Source organism: Hypomesus nipponensis, chromosome 3 (assembly GCF_054491055.1).
Source record: "Hypomesus nipponensis isolate SF chromosome 3, ASM5449105v1, whole genome shotgun sequence".
Taxonomy (NCBI): domain Eukaryota; kingdom Metazoa; phylum Chordata; class Actinopteri; order Osmeriformes; family Osmeridae; genus Hypomesus; species Hypomesus nipponensis.
Genome location: NC_140363.1, coordinates 16,245,562 through 16,263,385, shown reverse-complemented (window position 1 = coordinate 16,263,385; position 17,824 = coordinate 16,245,562). Strand labels below are relative to the sequence as shown.

Below are 17,824 nucleotides of genomic sequence, written 5' to 3'. Positions count from 1 at the left end.
GGAATTAATAGGCTGGAGAAAAGACCATCCTTGCACTGTACACACCACACATACACACTATACACGTTTCAAAAATGCCGCCTGACCCCCCCCCCCCCATTCCACCATATTCCCACACACAAAACGGACACTCTTTCCCTTTCTCCGCTTAAAATGTACACACACACCCCCCTCCGATGGGTGTTAAGCCCAGGTCTCTTGTGTGGTGTTTGTCTGTTGCTGAGCCTCTTTATCACTGCTTTAAAAGGCCAGCTGCTCTCTATGGTCAAATAACTCCACAACAGAAGGTCACCACACTGTGCTAAGAACTCTGTTGGTTCGTATGAGTAACGTTGACAACTATTACCAGACTGTGGCTGAGAGTCATCAATGTGTCCGGTAAATCCATTCCCATGGTGACGATGCACAAAGTGCTGTACGCTAAACCAGAATGTAATTTCTCCTTCTGTTCTACCACGTCTGTGTGTTTGTTGTCCCAGTGGTCTGGGCCAGTATACGAAACACCATCCCTGCAGCTGGAGGGTTTAAAGGAGGATAAAAACACCAGATATTTCCTGGGATCTGTGGTGAGAAAATCAATAGCAACAATGCAGCTACGAGTCCTCTCGTTCCCTACTAGCCAGGCTAGATCCGACACACATACCGCTACAGGATGAACCAAAGCCACGGTCTTCGAGCTCAGGCTGTCGGACCAACACTGCCCCCTGCAGGAAAAGGACGACGGTACAACTGCCAATAACCAGCGCCAATGCACTGGCATGTCCTTCAGGGCTTGCCACGGGGGTCAATTCCATCTAAACTCCAATCAATTCGAGAGTTCATTTGCATTCCTTTGGACAGTCAGTTCGTTATTGAACTGAAATGGGGTGAAACTCAATAAATAGAGTATGGACCCAGGACCCCACCACCTGTCCTACTGTATGCTACACACTGTATCCAATTATAGGCAGGTGGGACGAAAGCGTTTTGTGATATGCCTGTCTATGAGATGTTAAGTGTCTTGAGACCGTGTGATTTTTATGCACGAGAAGAACAGTCCTTTATGCAGATCTAGTCCTCCACGAAAATAAATCTATAATAAACCGCAATTACCATTTCCGTATGTCATTAAAATATTATAAGGCGACTTTTTTTATAGACTTCAGCACATAACAAAGCACTCAAACTTTAGGTGAAACTTGAGCTGAGCAGGTGTGCACTCTCGCTTTCAGCTCGTGCTCATGTGTTACCATGCCAACCCATACACAGTAACGTTAATGATGGCTGGAAGTTAAAACTTTGAAGAAAAACGTAGCTAAAATATTACGAAGAGTCGGCGCGTTCGTTTGGAGAAATTGACACAGTCTTTCTATATTTGCTATGGCATCTTGTCTTGTCCCAGACTTTCCCGCAGTCCAAATTGCATTGGAGCATTTGGGCGAATTGGGTAAGAAAAAATACTGTTCGCTTGCTTCACCACGGCATTCTTACTGTTGCATTCGTTCTAGGCTGAGGTCGAAGGATGTGAAGTGAATAGAAAATTAAAAATAAACTTTGCACAAAACCCTCAGTCAAACCCGGTGGCGTGATTTAGTGAATATTGCCTAAAATGGCTAAACTGGAGTTATTTTACCAATATAGTAGGTCTGTTTGATACAATAAAAAAACGTTATAGTTTACATTATGTTATGTTTTATTGCCAGATAAGCTGTTGAAGGACGAAGGTGTTCCGTTTAGTCCAGAAGCCAGTCAGCACCTGAAGGAGATAGCTGCTTCCATCACTGAACTAGTACGACATGATTAGGCTTCTAATCCGATGTGTTGATCTATTCTAGGCTAAGCATTTGGGGTTTTAATACCGACCATAACTCAGTGTGAACTGAACCTACATAATAAAAACAATTAACGTATTCATATGGGTATCATTCAGGAAGACTGCAGGCGATCGGCGCATGAGAGGCTGGAGGTGGAGACAATTGAGACTAGTAAAATACGACACCAGGTCCAAAACATGCGTGTTAGCGTCAGTGAGGAGATTGCAGGTATGAAACTATCTAGATTTCAGATTTTCAAAGCTTGCACAGACACACACAGCCTACTGTTGTCTCTCCTTCCTACCAGCGGGTGTGGCGGCCGCCCGAGACAGCAACGCTGCCCAGATCCTCCAGCTGCAGGAAGAACTGAACAGCATACTTCAAGAAACAGAATCTAAGGAGAAAAAACACGAATTACTAGTAAACCAGAACGCAATTCTGTTGTAAGATGAGACAATCACTCACTCCCTCACTTTATCTCTGACTCAATCAGCAATTTTTTTTTTACTCCAGATCACATATCCCATCTAGAAAGGATAACAGCTAGCATAAACTGGTTAATATATATATTTTAATTGTCAATAACTCAGTTAGTTCTGTTTGTATATACTTTGTGGATATCTGTCTCCAGTCCTGAGCGTGAACTGGTGAAGGGCCTTCACGAGGAGGTGATCGACCAGCTGAACTTCCAGCTCTCTGAGAAGGCCAACAAACACATCATCCTCAACGAGACCCTGAACAAAGCCCAAGATGTGAGGGACAAGATCTCTGCTGTGGAGGAGACCAGGCTGGAGCTGGAGCAGGACATGGTTCAAGAGAGGCTCATCTTCAACGAGACCAAGGAGAACCTCCAGAAAGAGGTCCAGACAGAGATCTGTCTGACTGTCACATGATTCACTGCCTAAAATGTTGATGCTGATTCTGCTGGTATCAGGGCTCATAACCCTAGAGGTCAAACCATCGATCAAAAGTCTGTCCTCAACTCCAGTTGTAGCCTCAGCCAATCCTCTCATTGATATCCCTAACAGTTGTAAGTGGTGGTGGGCTGGAGGAATGTCTTATGGCTGTGGGTCTGGGGGGGGGGGGGATGTCCCTGTATTACTGTAAGTCGCTCTGGATAAGGGCGTCTGCTAAATGACTAAATGTAATGGAACACACATTCCCACTCCAAGTCCTGCCTCAATCTTTTGTCGTGGTTCTCCAGGTGGAGGAAAGCATCACTGTAATCAGCGAGCAGAAGAAAAACAATGCAAAGATCCGCAAAGCGCTGGACGTGGTCAACTCTGAGGTGCTGGATAACGAGGACAGGGTTACCGAGCTCCAAAACGTACGTTGGTGTAACATCCTTCTGAGTTCAGGACATAAGAGTTGTGTGTTTGATGGGAGATGTGTGGTGTTTCTGTCACGTAACGCTTTTTACTTCAAACATTGTGTGCTCAGAACATCGCCCAATTAGAGCATAATATTGGAAGACTGACTGTTGCTGAAACTCAATGTAAGGAGCAGTTGAAGGAAGAGATCAACAAATGCCAGGAACTGGTCGAACAAAAGTAAGATTTATTTCACCCAAAAGGCAACCCTGGCACACGCACATTCAGATATACATTTTACATCCAGCCAATAAACTACGAGATACGTGAACACTCATTCTGTTGCCCTACATTTTTGTTCTTTCCAGGACTTTCCATGACAGGGAGCTGGTGGAGGTGAAGGAGGCGTTTGAGCTGAAGGTTCAGTCACTGCATGAGGAGATCTTAGTGGTGAGTCACAAACCATTTCATTCTCTCTGAAAGGATTCTTGCTTGCTCGAGGGCATCGTGTTTTCACTCTCCTCTCATCCCTCTTTATAGTACCTGATGTTATTGTCATGTGGAGCGATATAACAGTCACACCTGTGTTATGTCCCATGTGAGGGGGCCTCGATGTCGTGCAGTGCCACACTAATGGCGCGTTTATCGAGTGCCTGCTTCAAAATGCCAGGCGGTTAGGCCTGACCTTTGGAGGGTGATTGCTGTGCTCTGATGTGCCAGAGTTCAGCTGCCTGATCTAAGGCTGGGGGCTGGCTCTGTGAGAGCATGAAAGGCTGGTCTGAGAGGGAGGATGGCCTTTTAGTAGAACTCCTCTGTGCTTGACCCGAGCCACACAGACAGGCCTGGGCCTCAGGATAGCACTGTGGGTGTGACTGCTAGGTTAGCCAAGGCAGAGGCACAAGAGGATGACAGACACAAATGTTGTGTTCACCACTTCCATCCATGTCCAGTACTACCCATCTATCACCAGTGCTCCTTGAGATGAGTTTGGTGGGTCACTAATGCTGGGTGAGCTGATACGAGGTTCTCTGTGTTGATGTTGTTGTGTGCAGGTGGACAGTGATATGGAGAAGGCTCGAACCATCAATGGGATTCTGCTGGCCTCCATCACCAAGTTGTCAGACAGCTTCAAGGCTCACAGGAAGGAGGAGGACGAGGTCATGGCGGAACACCTTATAGTCTCACGCAGGTCACACGTTCACTCTGCCCTTTCACCCCCCTCCCATGTCCTCCCATTTCTCACCCACCACACTCAAATCTTTCCCCCCCCCCCCCTCACACTCCACACTCCACCACCATCCCTCCCTCCTCTCTCCACCCTCTCACATTCTCTCTCTACTTGCCCCTCTCATTTTATTCTTCTTAGTAAGTCTATGCACAATATTTTACGAATACAAAGACACCGTCACTTCTCCCCGTCACATGTAGTACATGTTTACAACAGCACCGTTAAGAGTCAGAGTTGGATCTGTGTTTGCTTTGTCTGCAGGTTGGAGAAGTCCAGGCAGAGACTGGAGGAACGCATTGCCTCCATCGCCAAATACAAGATAGAGATGAGAGAGATGGAAGACGAGATCAAACAGCTACTCGAGGCCAACATGTAAGATCTGTCCTCATATGGAGGATCACAGTCCAAAACTCTTAACGCCAGACGGATTATTTTAAACGGATTATCAGTCAGAAAGACCACAGCTGTGGAACTCTCCAAACCGTCACCTTCGTGATCATAAGTGGCCACAGAAAGAGCCAGAAAGAGGATGATGAGGTGTGGCCTCCGTCTGTGTGGTGTCTTTCCCTCCCAGAGTCAACGAGGACCTGTTCCAGAGAAACCAGGAGGAACTCCATGGTCAGCTCAGCAAGGAGAAGAAGAGCATGTGAGTAGAGGAGGACCAGCACCCAGTCTGATCCAGCGCTGGACACCTGTACCAGATGAGGAACTGTCTAAAGCATGCCGTATTCTCCACAGAGCCATGTATGAGGTTGAGAAGGAGGGTCTGTGTCAGTCTCTGGACAAGCTGAAGAGAGACCACAAGCTTTATGTCAAAGAGATCAACGCTGATATCACCACCACCAGGGAGAGATTTACCCAGCTAAAACAGGAGGTCCTACACAATTTGTTTTGCATTGCTTCTATCCTCACTTTCCCTCAAGTTCTATTTAGGGTCCTCTGATTTTGTAACACCAGTGATTATCTAAACACAAATCTAGCCAGCTACCCCGCTGAAAAGCGCGTTTTCCTATAGTAGAATGGTAAATGGACTGTATTCATATAGCGCTTTTCTACCTTAGCGGGTCAAAGCGCTTTTCTGCCTCATACAATAACACACTCATACAACAACGGCGGCAGAGGTGCCACACCAGGCGTTAGCCTACCCAAGCCTACCCATCGGTAGCAACTTGAGGTTCAGTGTCTTGCTCATCGACACAAATGACATGGCCTGAGTAGTCAAGGAACGAACAGCCAACCTTGCAATTAACAGACGACCCTCTCTACAGACCATCAAAGAACATCAGTTCAGTAGCTCGTTAGCTTCTGGGAGAAGCTGCAGAAACACCAGAACCCAGGGTAGCTAGCTATGTTTCCAGGCTAGGATATCAACACCTTGCGTTTTCGCCCGTGGCTTCGAATCGTACTGGTAGGCTCCAGCAATCTCACACAGCAGTAAATAAGCTCAGCTAAACAAGTTACTCACCTGTCCGGAGGTCAGGTCAGACTCAGAGCTAGGAGCAAAACAGATCCAAGCCGGGCTTCTCCAGGTGAGCAAAATGGTACATCCAGGTAGCCAGCAACTACGGACCGTAGTCGACCTATAGCTAACAACCAGTTAGCTTAAACTCCGTCAGCATTGTTTTCCCAGTAATTGCGTTGTTGAGCTAGTGTGGGATTGATAGTATATTAAAGCAATAAAACACGAGAGGGTTATCAAATGATGACCATAAATCCTGTAGATCAATCGATGCCATTCAATATCCGAAAGATTGGATTGAATTACAGTAGAACCACGAGGCGGTTTCCCCTTATATCGCTAATAACCGGTCACATGACCCGTCTTCTTGCATAGAAAAATGGCAAGGTCGGAACATTTAATTGCTTTCGTCAGCCATTAATTTCCGTGTGATTATTTAATTACAACGTGTTTTGTTTATTGGATGAATATCATGCCAGGATTTAAAACGGTACAAAAAAGTTATTTAAATAATTCCAATCCGAAAAGTTTAGAAAGGTCATAAAAAGTTTTGGAACCATTTTTTTTTTTTTTGAAAGAGTTCAACTTTTAAAAATGAGATATCCCTCCCCTTAATGATCGATTGCATAGTGAATTTAGTCTCAACAGTTCCTTTTAGTTTACCACCCATTAAAAATATTGTCTTTCTCCAAATTCTTAAATGTTTGATATTATTTCAAACAATAGATTTGGAGGTGATATGTTAAAAGAAAAAGATGCAACCGATGCAAGCACACCTCACAATTTACCCAGAAACTTTACACTCTCTAGTTACGTTTACATTAAAAGTTTAACATTTGCATTAATTTATCAGACACTTTTATCCCAAGCAGTGCATAAAGATAGTTTGGATACTAGATAAATATACTCCGCTTTGCGTAGTGCCTAACAACTCCCCTTGCCCTCATGGTCTCTTGGGGCTTATTGCCTAAACAGAAGCTTTGTGAGTGATGCAGATGGTGACGTCACAGCGGCAGCTCACTGCTGAGCACGAGATAACTATCCTCCCTGTCCTTTCAGGAGGAGAACCTGCAGGAGCATCTGCACATGAGCTCTGTGATCGAGAAGCTCAAGAACGAAGTGGTGGAGGCCGAGGAGAACTACGAGCATGTGAAGATCTCCCTGAAAGACCAGACCCAACAGTTAATTGTAAGTCTTTTGCGGTTTCGAAACCTACATTTCAACTCCTACATTTCAACTCCTATTGTGGTGCAGCTGCTTTAACCACTCACATCTGCAGAAAATCTCATCGATAGCAATCAATACATCGACCTGAGCTTCAGGTCACCTGCTGTAGCTGGCAGGATGAGTTAGGGTCAGGAGTCGGGTCAACTGGTTTCCTGTCTGACCTATCAGGCAGAAGCAGAAGAAGTGACTCTGAGTTGCCAGATGACAGCAATGGAACTGGAGGGCAAGACTAAGATCCTGGAAGAGGTGGAGGCCCAGTTCGATGTGGACCAGTCCAGACACCAGAACCTGATGACACAGACATCTGGTACGGATCACATGTATCTCTCTATACTCCTTCTATATCCATCTATAGAGGTATAGTAGCGGTGTGTCTGCTATCCTGGTCATGCTGCAGTATGTGTGTTTCTCCAGACATGAAGACCACCAATAACATTCTGGAGCTGTCTATCCAGGAGATAAAAGAACAGACCAGTATCCTCGTTCAGCCCAAGGTGGGCATTCTACACATTTCCCATGATTGACCAGCATCCAAAAATTCAGTTCAGACAACTAGGGCTCTTATCTGAAACGTGGCCTACTTGTGTGTGTGTGTGTGTGTGTTGCAGGAGATTATGCGTAAACAGTTGGCGTTTCTGCGTGAAAAGCACATGGATACATTGAAAACCCACGCTGCAGAGATCAGCGCCACTGAGAACTGCATCTATGAGAACGGAGTCAAGCTGGAGCAGGTCAACATGGAGAACAGCAGACTGCACCTGGTACGCACGGCAGTCCAGCACAAACACACACCTGACAGGTTAACAGCACATTGTTTAAACTAGCCAATACTCCTGGCACAAGCACCATAAAGATCAGTTTAGCTGTACAGTCGTACAGAATCTGAGGCCTCAGGACCTGACCACAGCTAGTCATGCAATATTCATTCTTCTGGTTTGGCTCTCTGGTGTGTGCTCTGATTACAGAATCTCTGTTTAAAGATTAGAGAGACCTCTGGTGGGTATTTGTGTTGACTTTAGACAGGTTACTGGAAGTGCTGTCTTGTCTTGTGTTTGTTGATGATGTTGTTGTTGACCCGGTTCCCAGTGCATCGAACAGATGAAGGAAGACTTAGCCGATGCCAGAAGTGAGAAGGAGAGACACACCCAGGACATTGGCAGGCTCAAAAGAGAGGAGCTTTCATTATTTGGTAAGCTGCAGACAACTAGGACTCTTGTAATCAATAACTCGGCTGGTAACTGTGGGGGCCTTGTCAGCATCTCACTATTCAAAACAGACCTTTTATTGGTTGGCAAGGTCCATTTTTTTTTATCAGTGTGTGTTTCTGTAGGGAGGCTACTGGAAGCTTGGCAGGAAGATACAGTGGTGACTGAGGTGAGGACATGGCTAACACAAGCACATTAGCAGTATTGCGTGTGTGTATCTTTAATGTGTGTCCTACCCCATCTCCAGGAGTCTGTAGAGAGGGACCAGAAGCTGCTGGAGGCCGTCCACTCCCTCATGTTGAAGATCCAGGACAGGAAGGGTCAGCTGGGGAACATCAGTGGCCAACTGGAACAGCAGCTGCATGATATGAACTCACTGCTAGTCAGTGCTAGCTATACTAAGCTAAAGCCCTCCAAGTTATAATTCCGCCATGCTACAACACCCAAATCTCTACTACAGTATAACCTATGATACATAAGGCTAGGCTAATTGCCAAAGATTATCTTGGACTAAAAGAAGGACAAATTGCCACCATGTGCCTAACACACTCAGATATTGGGCTCCTCATGTAGTTGCAAGACAGACTAGACACAATTATGCAATCGTGACATACATCAGTGCAATGGTTATAGCAAGATAAGTCTAAGGAAAGTTTGAGACCACTTTGTATGTTTATTTGGAATAACACATTGCTAACACATCAGACTTGTTAAACAAAAGCATTTCTGATTTCATTTAGGTTTTCTTACATAAAAATAATAAAACATTCCATATTTTCAGTTGGCATTCAATGAGATAAGCATGCATAAAAGCATATTTTCAATGGCAAGATTCACACAACAGAATCTGTGACTAAACAGCAGCATTAATATTTACATTTCCATGTGCACATGTGAAAGAGAAAATTGGCTAAACAGTTGGCAATTGGAATACAATGTACAGATGGAGAATATGCACGCACACACACACACATTAAATTACATTGAGGGGTGTAGCCTCATTGAGTTACAGTAATCATAGAGAACATTTTCAAGATGGTGCGTAAATGCTGTTATTGAAGTGAAATGCACACTGCTTAAACATCTTTACTCTATCAACACGCACACATTCATACATAAGCTACAGGACCTCCCAAACTGCAGGACTAACTCCTACTGTCAATGCTTGAAGTAGTTTAGGATGCCCACACGTGAACAATAATCTCAGGGCAAGGCTAGGGGTTGTGGTGCGTCAATCCAACCTCACCTGCTAGACAGACGGGCAAACCTTCATGTCTTGGTTTAGGCTTACTTTAGAGTTTACACTTTATAAATGGTACATTGCTAGCTTTGCACAGGATAAATTAAAATGGACCTCCCAAGTATTTAGCAGTGGCTAGGTTAGTGTCCGGTGCCCCCCTCAGACAGGATACGACTGGGCTCAGTGAACTTTGCTGTCAGGAGGTAGAACAGGGCGGGGCCAGGCACCAGAGCCAATAGCGGCAAGTCCTGCTCCAATTTATCCAATCGGGAGATTGAGATGATGCCATATGCGTGAAGGAGCCAATGGCTGAAGAGAACCACCAGTCTTTTCTTCTTGGCAACAAGGTTCTTGAAAGACTGGACAGAAGTAAAAGTATTAATTATGTAGTATTATTTGAACTTCATAAAATCTTAATGTACAGAGATTAGGTGGAAAGAAATAGAGAAGTTAGCTATGAAATCCCTTCTCACCTGTATCTCTGATGCCGACATGTACACAGCCAGGGTAACCAAGGACAACACAAGTATGATGTAGGGAAAGGCATAATCTGAATGAGAAAAACGTAAACACATAAAGTATCTTCACAACACATTATTGACTCATTTTCTCATAGAAGCAGACCCTCGAGGCCAGTCATACACCTTTAACTTTGTTTGTAACGTTGAGTCTATGGTGTGTGCGTCTGTTTTTCACTTACACAGCAGCCCCCCTCCCACTGCCTGTAGTACTGTCAGGATAGGGAAGAAGTAGAGGGCAGCATAGATGCTCTTGAAGCGGTCAGACTTCCCAAGACCGCAGGCAATCTTCTTCACCAGCAGGGGGCGTAGCATCATCATGAAGACCAAGCAGAAGGCATAGTAGATCAATACTATGGTGTACCTAGGGAGCAAAGAGGGCTCAGTAGGTCAGTACTACAAACAGGGGGCCTACCTGGCAGTGGTAATCAAGCGGGACTGGCATGATGAAACTAGTCCAGTCAACAAATTTCCAAGGGATTGTTGAGGACCGGAATGTGTGTTTCTGCCATTAACAGAATGTACCTGCAGGCCCTGCAATGCAGTACTCACAAGGGGAAGACGGCCTCTTGCGTACAATGCAGGGTGTTGACGTAGTCAGGGCTAGGGTTGTACAGCATGGTGTACCAGTCAGACAGCATCTGGACCCGACAAGAGCGGATGGCCAGGAGACCCACAGGTTCGTTGACCAGCAGAGTAACCACACCTGCCACACTGCACTCAAACAGAGCAGTGATGTGCTGGAACAAGGCACTGGAGCTGCAGGACAGATGCTCAGCATTAGGTTAACAGATAAGCGGAGACGGACAGAGAAGACACAGGCCATGGGTTTGATCTCCAGTTGATTTTGCCGTTGGTAGCGTCAGTTGTAACGGGAGATGGTGGTTTACCTCTTCTTCCCAGAGTACCACTCTATGAAGAACCAGTGCAGGACCAAAGGCAGCATCGCCATAAACCCCAGGTACAGCCAGTCATACAGCTCTGGAGACTCCGTGCACTTCTCACACACCGACTGCTTGTTGGTCCTCTCGCCCCTCGGACACACCTTGTTGTTGAGAAAGACATTTTTGTTATAAAAATGCCAGCACGATGTAACAATGTTATGTTGATCAACTATTTGAGTTGTAGGCGGTACTAAGGTTCTTGCAGCGACAATCCAGTAGCGTTGTCAACAAGCGGTACGGTAGTACGTGGTTAGCTACCTAAGCTGTACTCACCCCACATTCTACATCGATTGAGCCATTATTGATAATCGCCCTGCCACAGTACAGCCCAGGGCAAGTTGAGATTGCGAACTCTGCAACAAAAAATATATCAGGGGTTTTATCTCACAGACGTTCATTTGTTTTGTGTGTTGACATGTCATTATGGTAGCTAGAGCTAGCTGTTTCGGCTAGCCTGCTAGATGAGCAGGGGGGCAAACTACTAGTACCATATTATGAATCAAACTGACAGTTATATAAGCTGCTTGTATACACATACATACCCATGATCAAACCAAATGTTCTGGAGTGGTTAATTTATCTTTTGCTTTCCGTTTAATCTCCATATACACATACAACCATCAACGCTAGCTAGCAGGCTAGCTTGTCCTCCTTGATGCGATCACCGGAAGTGCTGCAAAATAGGTGCGTTCGACTTCATGCAGCGCCGGTGTCGCCTGCAGCCGCCTGCAGCCTGGCTGACTTGAAGCAGCCAATGGCATTCTCAGTTTCAAGGCAGCCGACTGCAGCCGACTTTTGGCACCGCCGGCGCTGTATGAAGTCGAATACACCTAATGTTAAATAATTAAAATCCTCTACTCCAGGAACTTCAGTTCATGTACAAAGGAAAGCACATTCAGCCAAATCAAATAAATAAATAAAAAACGATGAACAATTCGTTTCAAGCGTTTTCTCTAGTGAGAGGATATATCCTATGTTTTCATATCTAAGACTTTCTAACTTCCAAATAATAGCCTAAATGTGGAAAGTTAGAACTAGCTAACGATTGGGCCAACCTACGATCATTAAACGGTTAGTTCACTCAAAATTATTATTGTTTTTCATCGAAACAAGTTTTTAACTATAGGCCTACTCTAACATGGTGACATTTTACAGAAATTAATAAGATCGGTGGCGAATCGTTTGATGTGGCTATAGGCAATTGGTAACAGACACATATCATGAAAAATACCTACAATATCTTAAAATAGAATAACCTACTATGCTACCGGTCAAATACACAATTTTTATGCCAAAACATTTGAGTCCCACGGCATAGGCCTAATATTTATCATAAAATGGTGTTAGGTGTTCTATTTATAAAAACTAAAATGTGATGTGATATATTGCCATCCAGGACCTGATTACAATGAGCAACATGTGAAGGTCCATGTTTTACATTTATTTGCCTTCTTTCTTGGTCGACATCCGACCAAATATCGAATTGTCGGGTAAATGCGTAATTCTGCAAAATAACCTCATTACAGGTACCATGGCAACGGCACCAAACGTCACGGGGAGAATGCAAAGACACTCAAGGAAGGAGGGGTCTACGAACGGGTATCGGACTGACAAACTGTGACATGCAAACAGATGTGCTTGTCTTCAGGGAACGGGAAATAGAGACCAGACTATGGGTCTTATTTATGAATATCTGTGACAACTGTAAGATTACGGTCTTGAAAGCGAAGTCGCACTGGAGGTTTACCTTTCCCCAATGCGACACACCTCTGATTCTTTAGCACGGAGTATCTGAGAAGATATTCTGAAAGGGATGAAGCTCTTTCCTGTCTGTGGTTGCCCTCCATTCGTGTCGGATGGATTTCCCGGTGAACATTGCTTTGCTCAGCAGCAGCAACTACAGCGCTGGGGAAAACACTTCGGGCACAAGCCTAACGTTGGAAATTGTCACCTTTTCCCCGGTGCTGACGAGCCTCATCACGGAGCCAAGCCTCGCAAACGTCACGGGCGGAGGCGATCCAGACCGAGAACACAGTCCTGTGCAGAGCAAGGAGGGGAACTCGGTCCTCCAGGGCATCACCGTGGCTGCCCAGGCACTAGTTCTCCTGGCAATATTTCTCCTGTCCAGTTTAGGGAACTCTGCTGTGGTGATAGTTATAATCAAACACCGCCAGCTGAGAACAGTCACCAACGCTTTCATCATGTCCCTTTCCCTATCCGACTTCTTGACGGCCGTGCTTTGTTTACCCTTCTCGTTTATGATGCTCTTTAGTAAAGACGGAGTTTGGATGTTTGGAGATCGTTTCTGCGTCGCTAACGGCTTTTTTAACACTTGTTTCGGTATTATCTCCACCCTGACAATGACTCTGATTTCCTTTGACCGGTACTATGCCATCGTTAGGCAGCCTCAGGAGAAGATCGGTCGTCGGAAGGCCCTCCAACTGTTAGTGGCGGTCTGGCTGACGGCTGTCATCTTCTCCCTGCCCTGGTACCTGCTCCTGCGCACTCCCATAGTGGTCCACAAGCGGGGCTTCTACCACTGTATGTATGTATTCCACTCCGGCACCTCTCGAATGGGAACTGGCTTCAGCATCTCTCTGATCGTGGTGTGTTATCTGTTACCCTTTGCCCTCATGTGTTTCTGTCACTACAACATTTGTAAGACCGTCCGGCTCTCTGAGATCAGGGTGAGGCCGGTAACCACGTACGCGTACCTCCTCCGGTTCTATAGCGAGATGCGAACGGCCACCACTGTGCTGATCATGATCGTGTTCATTATCTTCTGCTGGGGTCCTTACTGCATGATGGGTCTGGTCACCGCCACGGGAGACTACTCCTTCAACCCTGCCATGGACACCGTGGCGATATGGATGGCCTGGGCCAATGGGGCCATCAACCCGCTCATATACGCAATCAGGAACCCCAACATCTCCATGCTTCTAGGTCGCAGCCGAGAGGAGGGCTACAGGACTAGAAACATCGCGGCCTACCTGTCCACACAGACCCAGAACAGGGACGTCAGGACCAGAGCAGACCGCATCAGAGACCGTTACGTCAGCAGGCACGGAGCCAACAGCCGCTTATCTTCCTCAAGCCCCGCCAACGGTGGGGAGGTGGCGATGTGGGCCTGCAAAAACCCCGCGGTGTTCTTCTGCCGGGACGGTCAGCCCGACACTGTGACTGAACCTGCGCTGCCAAAAGTGGAGACCGTGGACACCAGCCTGTGATTACAGTTCCCGTGACGCACGGTGAAATTAGGAGGGGATATGTGTCTGTGCAAAACATGAAACCGCTGCCAAACAAAACATTGACAAACTGGAACGTTAGGGGAGTTATTACTATATTGACCATATATAGAGGTATATTTTCCTGTGAAATGCCAATGAATACTTTTTCAGTAGGTACAGTTGATCATTTTTAGCCAGCGGCAATTGGTTCCTCTCTATACACTGTGAAAGAACGGAATGAGTCTTTTTTCTCTTTTTTTTTTAACACATGTACTCAATAAGAACAACAATGTTCTTGGGTCTCCAAACCGATGAAAATCCCATAGTTGTTTATTTCTAATATGGGTCAAGATTTTCAAATTGTTCTACTCACATGCCTTGTCAATGTGTTACATTATGCCTGAACCTCCAGCACCATGTGCCATGTATACCCGATGAACACAGATAATCTACATGACAGACAACTGTTTCAAATATAGCTCCATAAAATAAAGCAATCCTCTTGCTCTGATTGTGGGTACAATGTGTTAAGGAGGTGGCCTGGACGTGAACTTACTTAGCCCTTAAGAAGGAGTCTTGAAGGTCTTCTTGCTAGATGTTTCTTCAGTCTGATGTTTGATCCTGTGGTTACGAGCCAGTCTGTGTTCATACCATGTGGAATACAGAAACCCATAAGGACACTTAATGTCCTTTTTTGTTATGTTTCAAGATTTAATGTTTATCTTTTATGACACAAGTTCACTTGCTGCCCATCATGTTAGATAGGCCTTGTATTTGCAATCAAATACAGACAAAGTATTTATTATAAAGAATTCCAGAGAAGCACAATATTTTGTATGAGCCCTTTCCCATTAGTTATACTTCCCCGATTTACATAACGTCTGTTGATTTGAATGTGATAACTTTATTATACTGCTTGCCATGAAAACTTAACCGTGACTGGTCTTTTGTTTCTTTAATCTAAACTGGCTTGTTGAATCACTTTTATTGAACAAATGAACTCAATAAATGTTTTAAAGTAGCTTAAATGTTTTCTACATTACGTATATAGAGGCTGGTGCCTCACCTATTAGGATGGTGACAAAGTATTCATCTACAGTCGATTACTTTTAAGTAATGAAATTGTAATTAATAGTAAAAGTATTTGCTCAGAAAGAACAAACCCACAGAAAACACATTTAGCTTCTCATTTAGCAGTTTAACAGTTGCCATGGTCACCAACAGTGCTCTTCATTAAATGCAACATTAACATCCAAAAACCCAACACGTGGAGCAGAGTTCAAGCAGCAGACACCCAGTCGACACATACCCTTTACTTCCTTTATTTCTGTCTGTCAATAATAGAAAGTTGATTTAAATAATACAAAAGCAGTGAAGAAACATCCCAGGTATATGAGAGGCTGTCAGTCACAAGCAGGGGAGGAAGTGGGTCAGAATATTACCACGTTAAAACTAATGGAGCCGAGAGCCAACTAAAGAGGCAGCTTTGCTGAGAGTCTGCACTGAGCAGAGAGCTCAGACACCAAACATTACCTTTCATACTCCCCCTCCCTCCTCCTCACATTCACTTTACTCACATGGTGAAGTCTCTTGGTTGACTCTATGCTTGGATTCTCTTTGTATGGAGAACAGGCGCAAACAAAATAGTAAATCTCGGCCTAACTTATTTCAACTGGCTTCTGTTGTTGAGCTCAGTCTGGGGAAGGGAATAAGCATAGCTCCAGTATGTACATCATATATATACACACATGACATAGAGAAAAACACAAAACGTTAAAACAAAACCATATTTGGGGATGATGCATAGTTTGAAGATGGAGTTCCACAGACCCAGAGGTCATTAGAAGCACAGAAGCCAACCCACCCATCGTCTGACACGCAACATGATGCCCAAGTCCGAGGCATCTTAGTTCTATGATTCTAATAGCCAATGGGATCTTTTTTTGGTTGCTTTCTAAGTGACACCTAGACATGAGACTTCCTGTCATGTAGATCCCAGTCTGTACAGGCCAGCCCAAGCCACAGCCTACCGTAATACTGTATTTACAGTCAAATATACACCTTAGCACTCAACTATCAATCATCAGTTGAAGTCTGTGTTTCTTAAGTGAGAATTATTGAGTTGATTTATAATGTAATGGTGATATTGCCTTGGTGGGTTGCATTTAAATACATCTAAATAATAACAATCAATCTTTTTTGCAAAATCGTGATTATAAAACAGTATCAAAATCTCTATCTTGGTGTATGTTTTTGTGCTTATCTCAAAAACATTATCATTCATACATCATCTGCTGGAGAGTGGAAGGGTCTTTCTCCTCCTTCGTTCTCTTCCTTCCTTTCATTCTCAGCCTCCTTCCCTCCCACCCTCCCTCCCTCCTTCCTTCCCTCCCTCCATCCCCAAGATACAGCAAGAATCCTAACATACTAAAATGAAAACTGACTGAATAATCAATCAATCAATGAATCATATTACTATAGTTCACCTACAGGGCACCTGCCCCATGGTTCTAACCAGCCAACATCCACAACACTGTCAATCACACTATAGTGTTTTAAAATAGTTTTTTTGGCAGTTATTATCACAAATTATTATTTAAAAAATGTCCCCTCTAATGCTTGTTTGGCAGATTTTAGAAACAATGTCTCTTTTTTTTAATAGGTCTGTTTCCAGACAGACATAGCCGAAGGTGGTTAGGTTACTTAAGCGAAAACAGAGCGCGGCAGATTTCTGTCAGGGTAACCTGGTTAAAGCCACATCTCAGCTATAGTACCTCACACCTGCTCCACCAGATAGCTAGCTTCTATGTGCCCTAGTATCTGTCTGAGGTGGTTCTCAAGGTGGTTCCATGGGTTTATAAGGGACACCTGTTTTTATTATACGGTGTGTCACACCAGCTCTGTGTCAGTCTGTATTCAAGTTTCCACGCTGCGAGTCTGGTTTCCACCACTAGGGGGCAGTAAAACCCCAGAGACAAAGCGAGTTGCTGTTATTGGATGCAATCCACCACAGAGGAAGAGGTGGTGGACTAGTGAGGCTCTGCCATACTGTTTGTTTCGAGTATCTCTGGGTGAATATGGGTGACGAGTGCCAGCTGTCTGAAAGTCATGTATGAGGCTGATCTCTGCCAGCAGTTCAAAGGTCAAGTTTGTTGTTTGGTAGTGACAGCAGTTCAGAGGGTTGTTTAGTGTTTAGCCAGGTACATTTAGGAGCACACATCCTCTGTCGCAATACCAACCACCTGGTCGACGGTTTAAGGTTTGGTGACCCTCTGCCTCAACTAAAGGTCAAAGGTCGAGCTCGGGGATTGGTCCATCCAGCTAGGGGTGAAATGTGGAGCCTGCTGATTGGTCCATTCTCCCAGCCAACAGTCCATTAGTGGTTGAGCTTGGTGACTGGTCGTTCGCGGCTGGTCTCGGCGCCCTGGCTGTTGATGCGTTTGCGGTTGCGTTTCATCTTGGACAGGTCCTTGTCGAACACCTCCCCGGAGCGCAGAGCGGACACCAGGTCGTCAAACTCTCCGTCCTCCTCGCAGTTCTCCTTGGCTTTCTTGGCCTTCCGCTCCTTGTCCCTCTGTTCCTTCATCTGCCAGGGGAAAACAGCAGAGGAAGAGAAAGGAGGCGGAAAAAACAGATAGAAAGGAGCCAAGAGGAGAGACAACCATAGGAGAGA

At 45.1% G+C, this 17,824-nt stretch overlaps 4 protein-coding genes and 1 long non-coding RNA gene across 8 annotated transcripts in view; 2 read left to right on the top strand and 3 right to left on the bottom strand.

The window, feature by feature from the left end:
* Positions 1 to 6,257, bottom strand: part of LOC146300058 (uncharacterized) — a 35,596-nt gene extending 29,339 nt beyond the window's left edge. The window contains exon 1 of the long non-coding RNA XR_014732045.1: positions 5,797 to 6,257. This is a non-coding gene — a long non-coding RNA (uncharacterized LOC146300058). The remainder of the gene's footprint in view (positions 1 to 5,796) is intronic.
* Positions 1,233 to 8,929, top strand: ccdc175 (coiled-coil domain containing 175). The gene is made up of 19 exons (XM_084679896.1): positions 1,233 to 1,426; positions 1,683 to 1,768; positions 1,910 to 2,021; positions 2,101 to 2,236; positions 2,425 to 2,653; positions 2,998 to 3,120; positions 3,234 to 3,343; positions 3,472 to 3,553; positions 4,156 to 4,292; positions 4,593 to 4,703; positions 4,906 to 4,977; positions 5,070 to 5,205; positions 6,850 to 6,978; positions 7,186 to 7,324; positions 7,432 to 7,511; positions 7,626 to 7,778; positions 8,104 to 8,206; positions 8,348 to 8,391; positions 8,470 to 8,929. The coding sequence occupies exons 1-19, from the start codon at positions 1,360 to 1,362 to the stop codon at positions 8,644 to 8,646; spliced, it is 2,226 nt and encodes a 741-aa protein (XP_084536022.1). The 5' UTR covers positions 1,233 to 1,359; the 3' UTR covers positions 8,647 to 8,929.
* jkamp (jnk1/mapk8 associated membrane protein) lies at positions 8,876 to 11,625 on the bottom strand. Its single transcript, XM_084679908.1, has 7 exons — positions 11,467 to 11,625; positions 11,198 to 11,277; positions 10,871 to 11,025; positions 10,533 to 10,739; positions 10,163 to 10,344; positions 9,936 to 10,012; positions 8,876 to 9,821 (listed from the first exon to the last, which is right to left on the bottom strand). Exons 1-7 carry the CDS (start codon positions 11,468 to 11,470, stop codon positions 9,603 to 9,605), a joined length of 924 nt encoding a protein of 307 aa, XP_084536034.1. The 5' UTR covers positions 11,471 to 11,625; the 3' UTR covers positions 8,876 to 9,602.
* A 1,067-nt stretch (positions 11,626 to 12,692) lies between these two features.
* Positions 12,693 to 15,115, top strand: gpr135 (G protein-coupled receptor 135). The gene has a single exon (XM_084679841.1). The coding sequence runs from the start codon at positions 12,781 to 12,783 to the stop codon at positions 14,149 to 14,151; it is 1,371 nt and encodes a 456-aa protein (XP_084535967.1). The 5' UTR covers positions 12,693 to 12,780; the 3' UTR covers positions 14,152 to 15,115.
* Positions 15,116 to 16,545: 1,430 nt separating this feature from the next.
* The window catches only part of daam1a (dishevelled associated activator of morphogenesis 1a), a 35,409-nt gene continuing 34,130 nt past the window's right edge, over positions 16,546 to 17,824 (bottom strand). For all 4 annotated transcript variants that reach the window (XM_084679856.1, XM_084679874.1, XM_084679883.1 and 1 more), the window contains one exon: positions 16,546 to 17,737. In XM_084679856.1, coding sequence (XP_084535982.1) covers positions 17,528 to 17,737 — 210 coding nt within the window. In that variant the 3' untranslated portion in view covers positions 16,546 to 17,527. The remainder of the gene's footprint in view (positions 17,738 to 17,824) is intronic.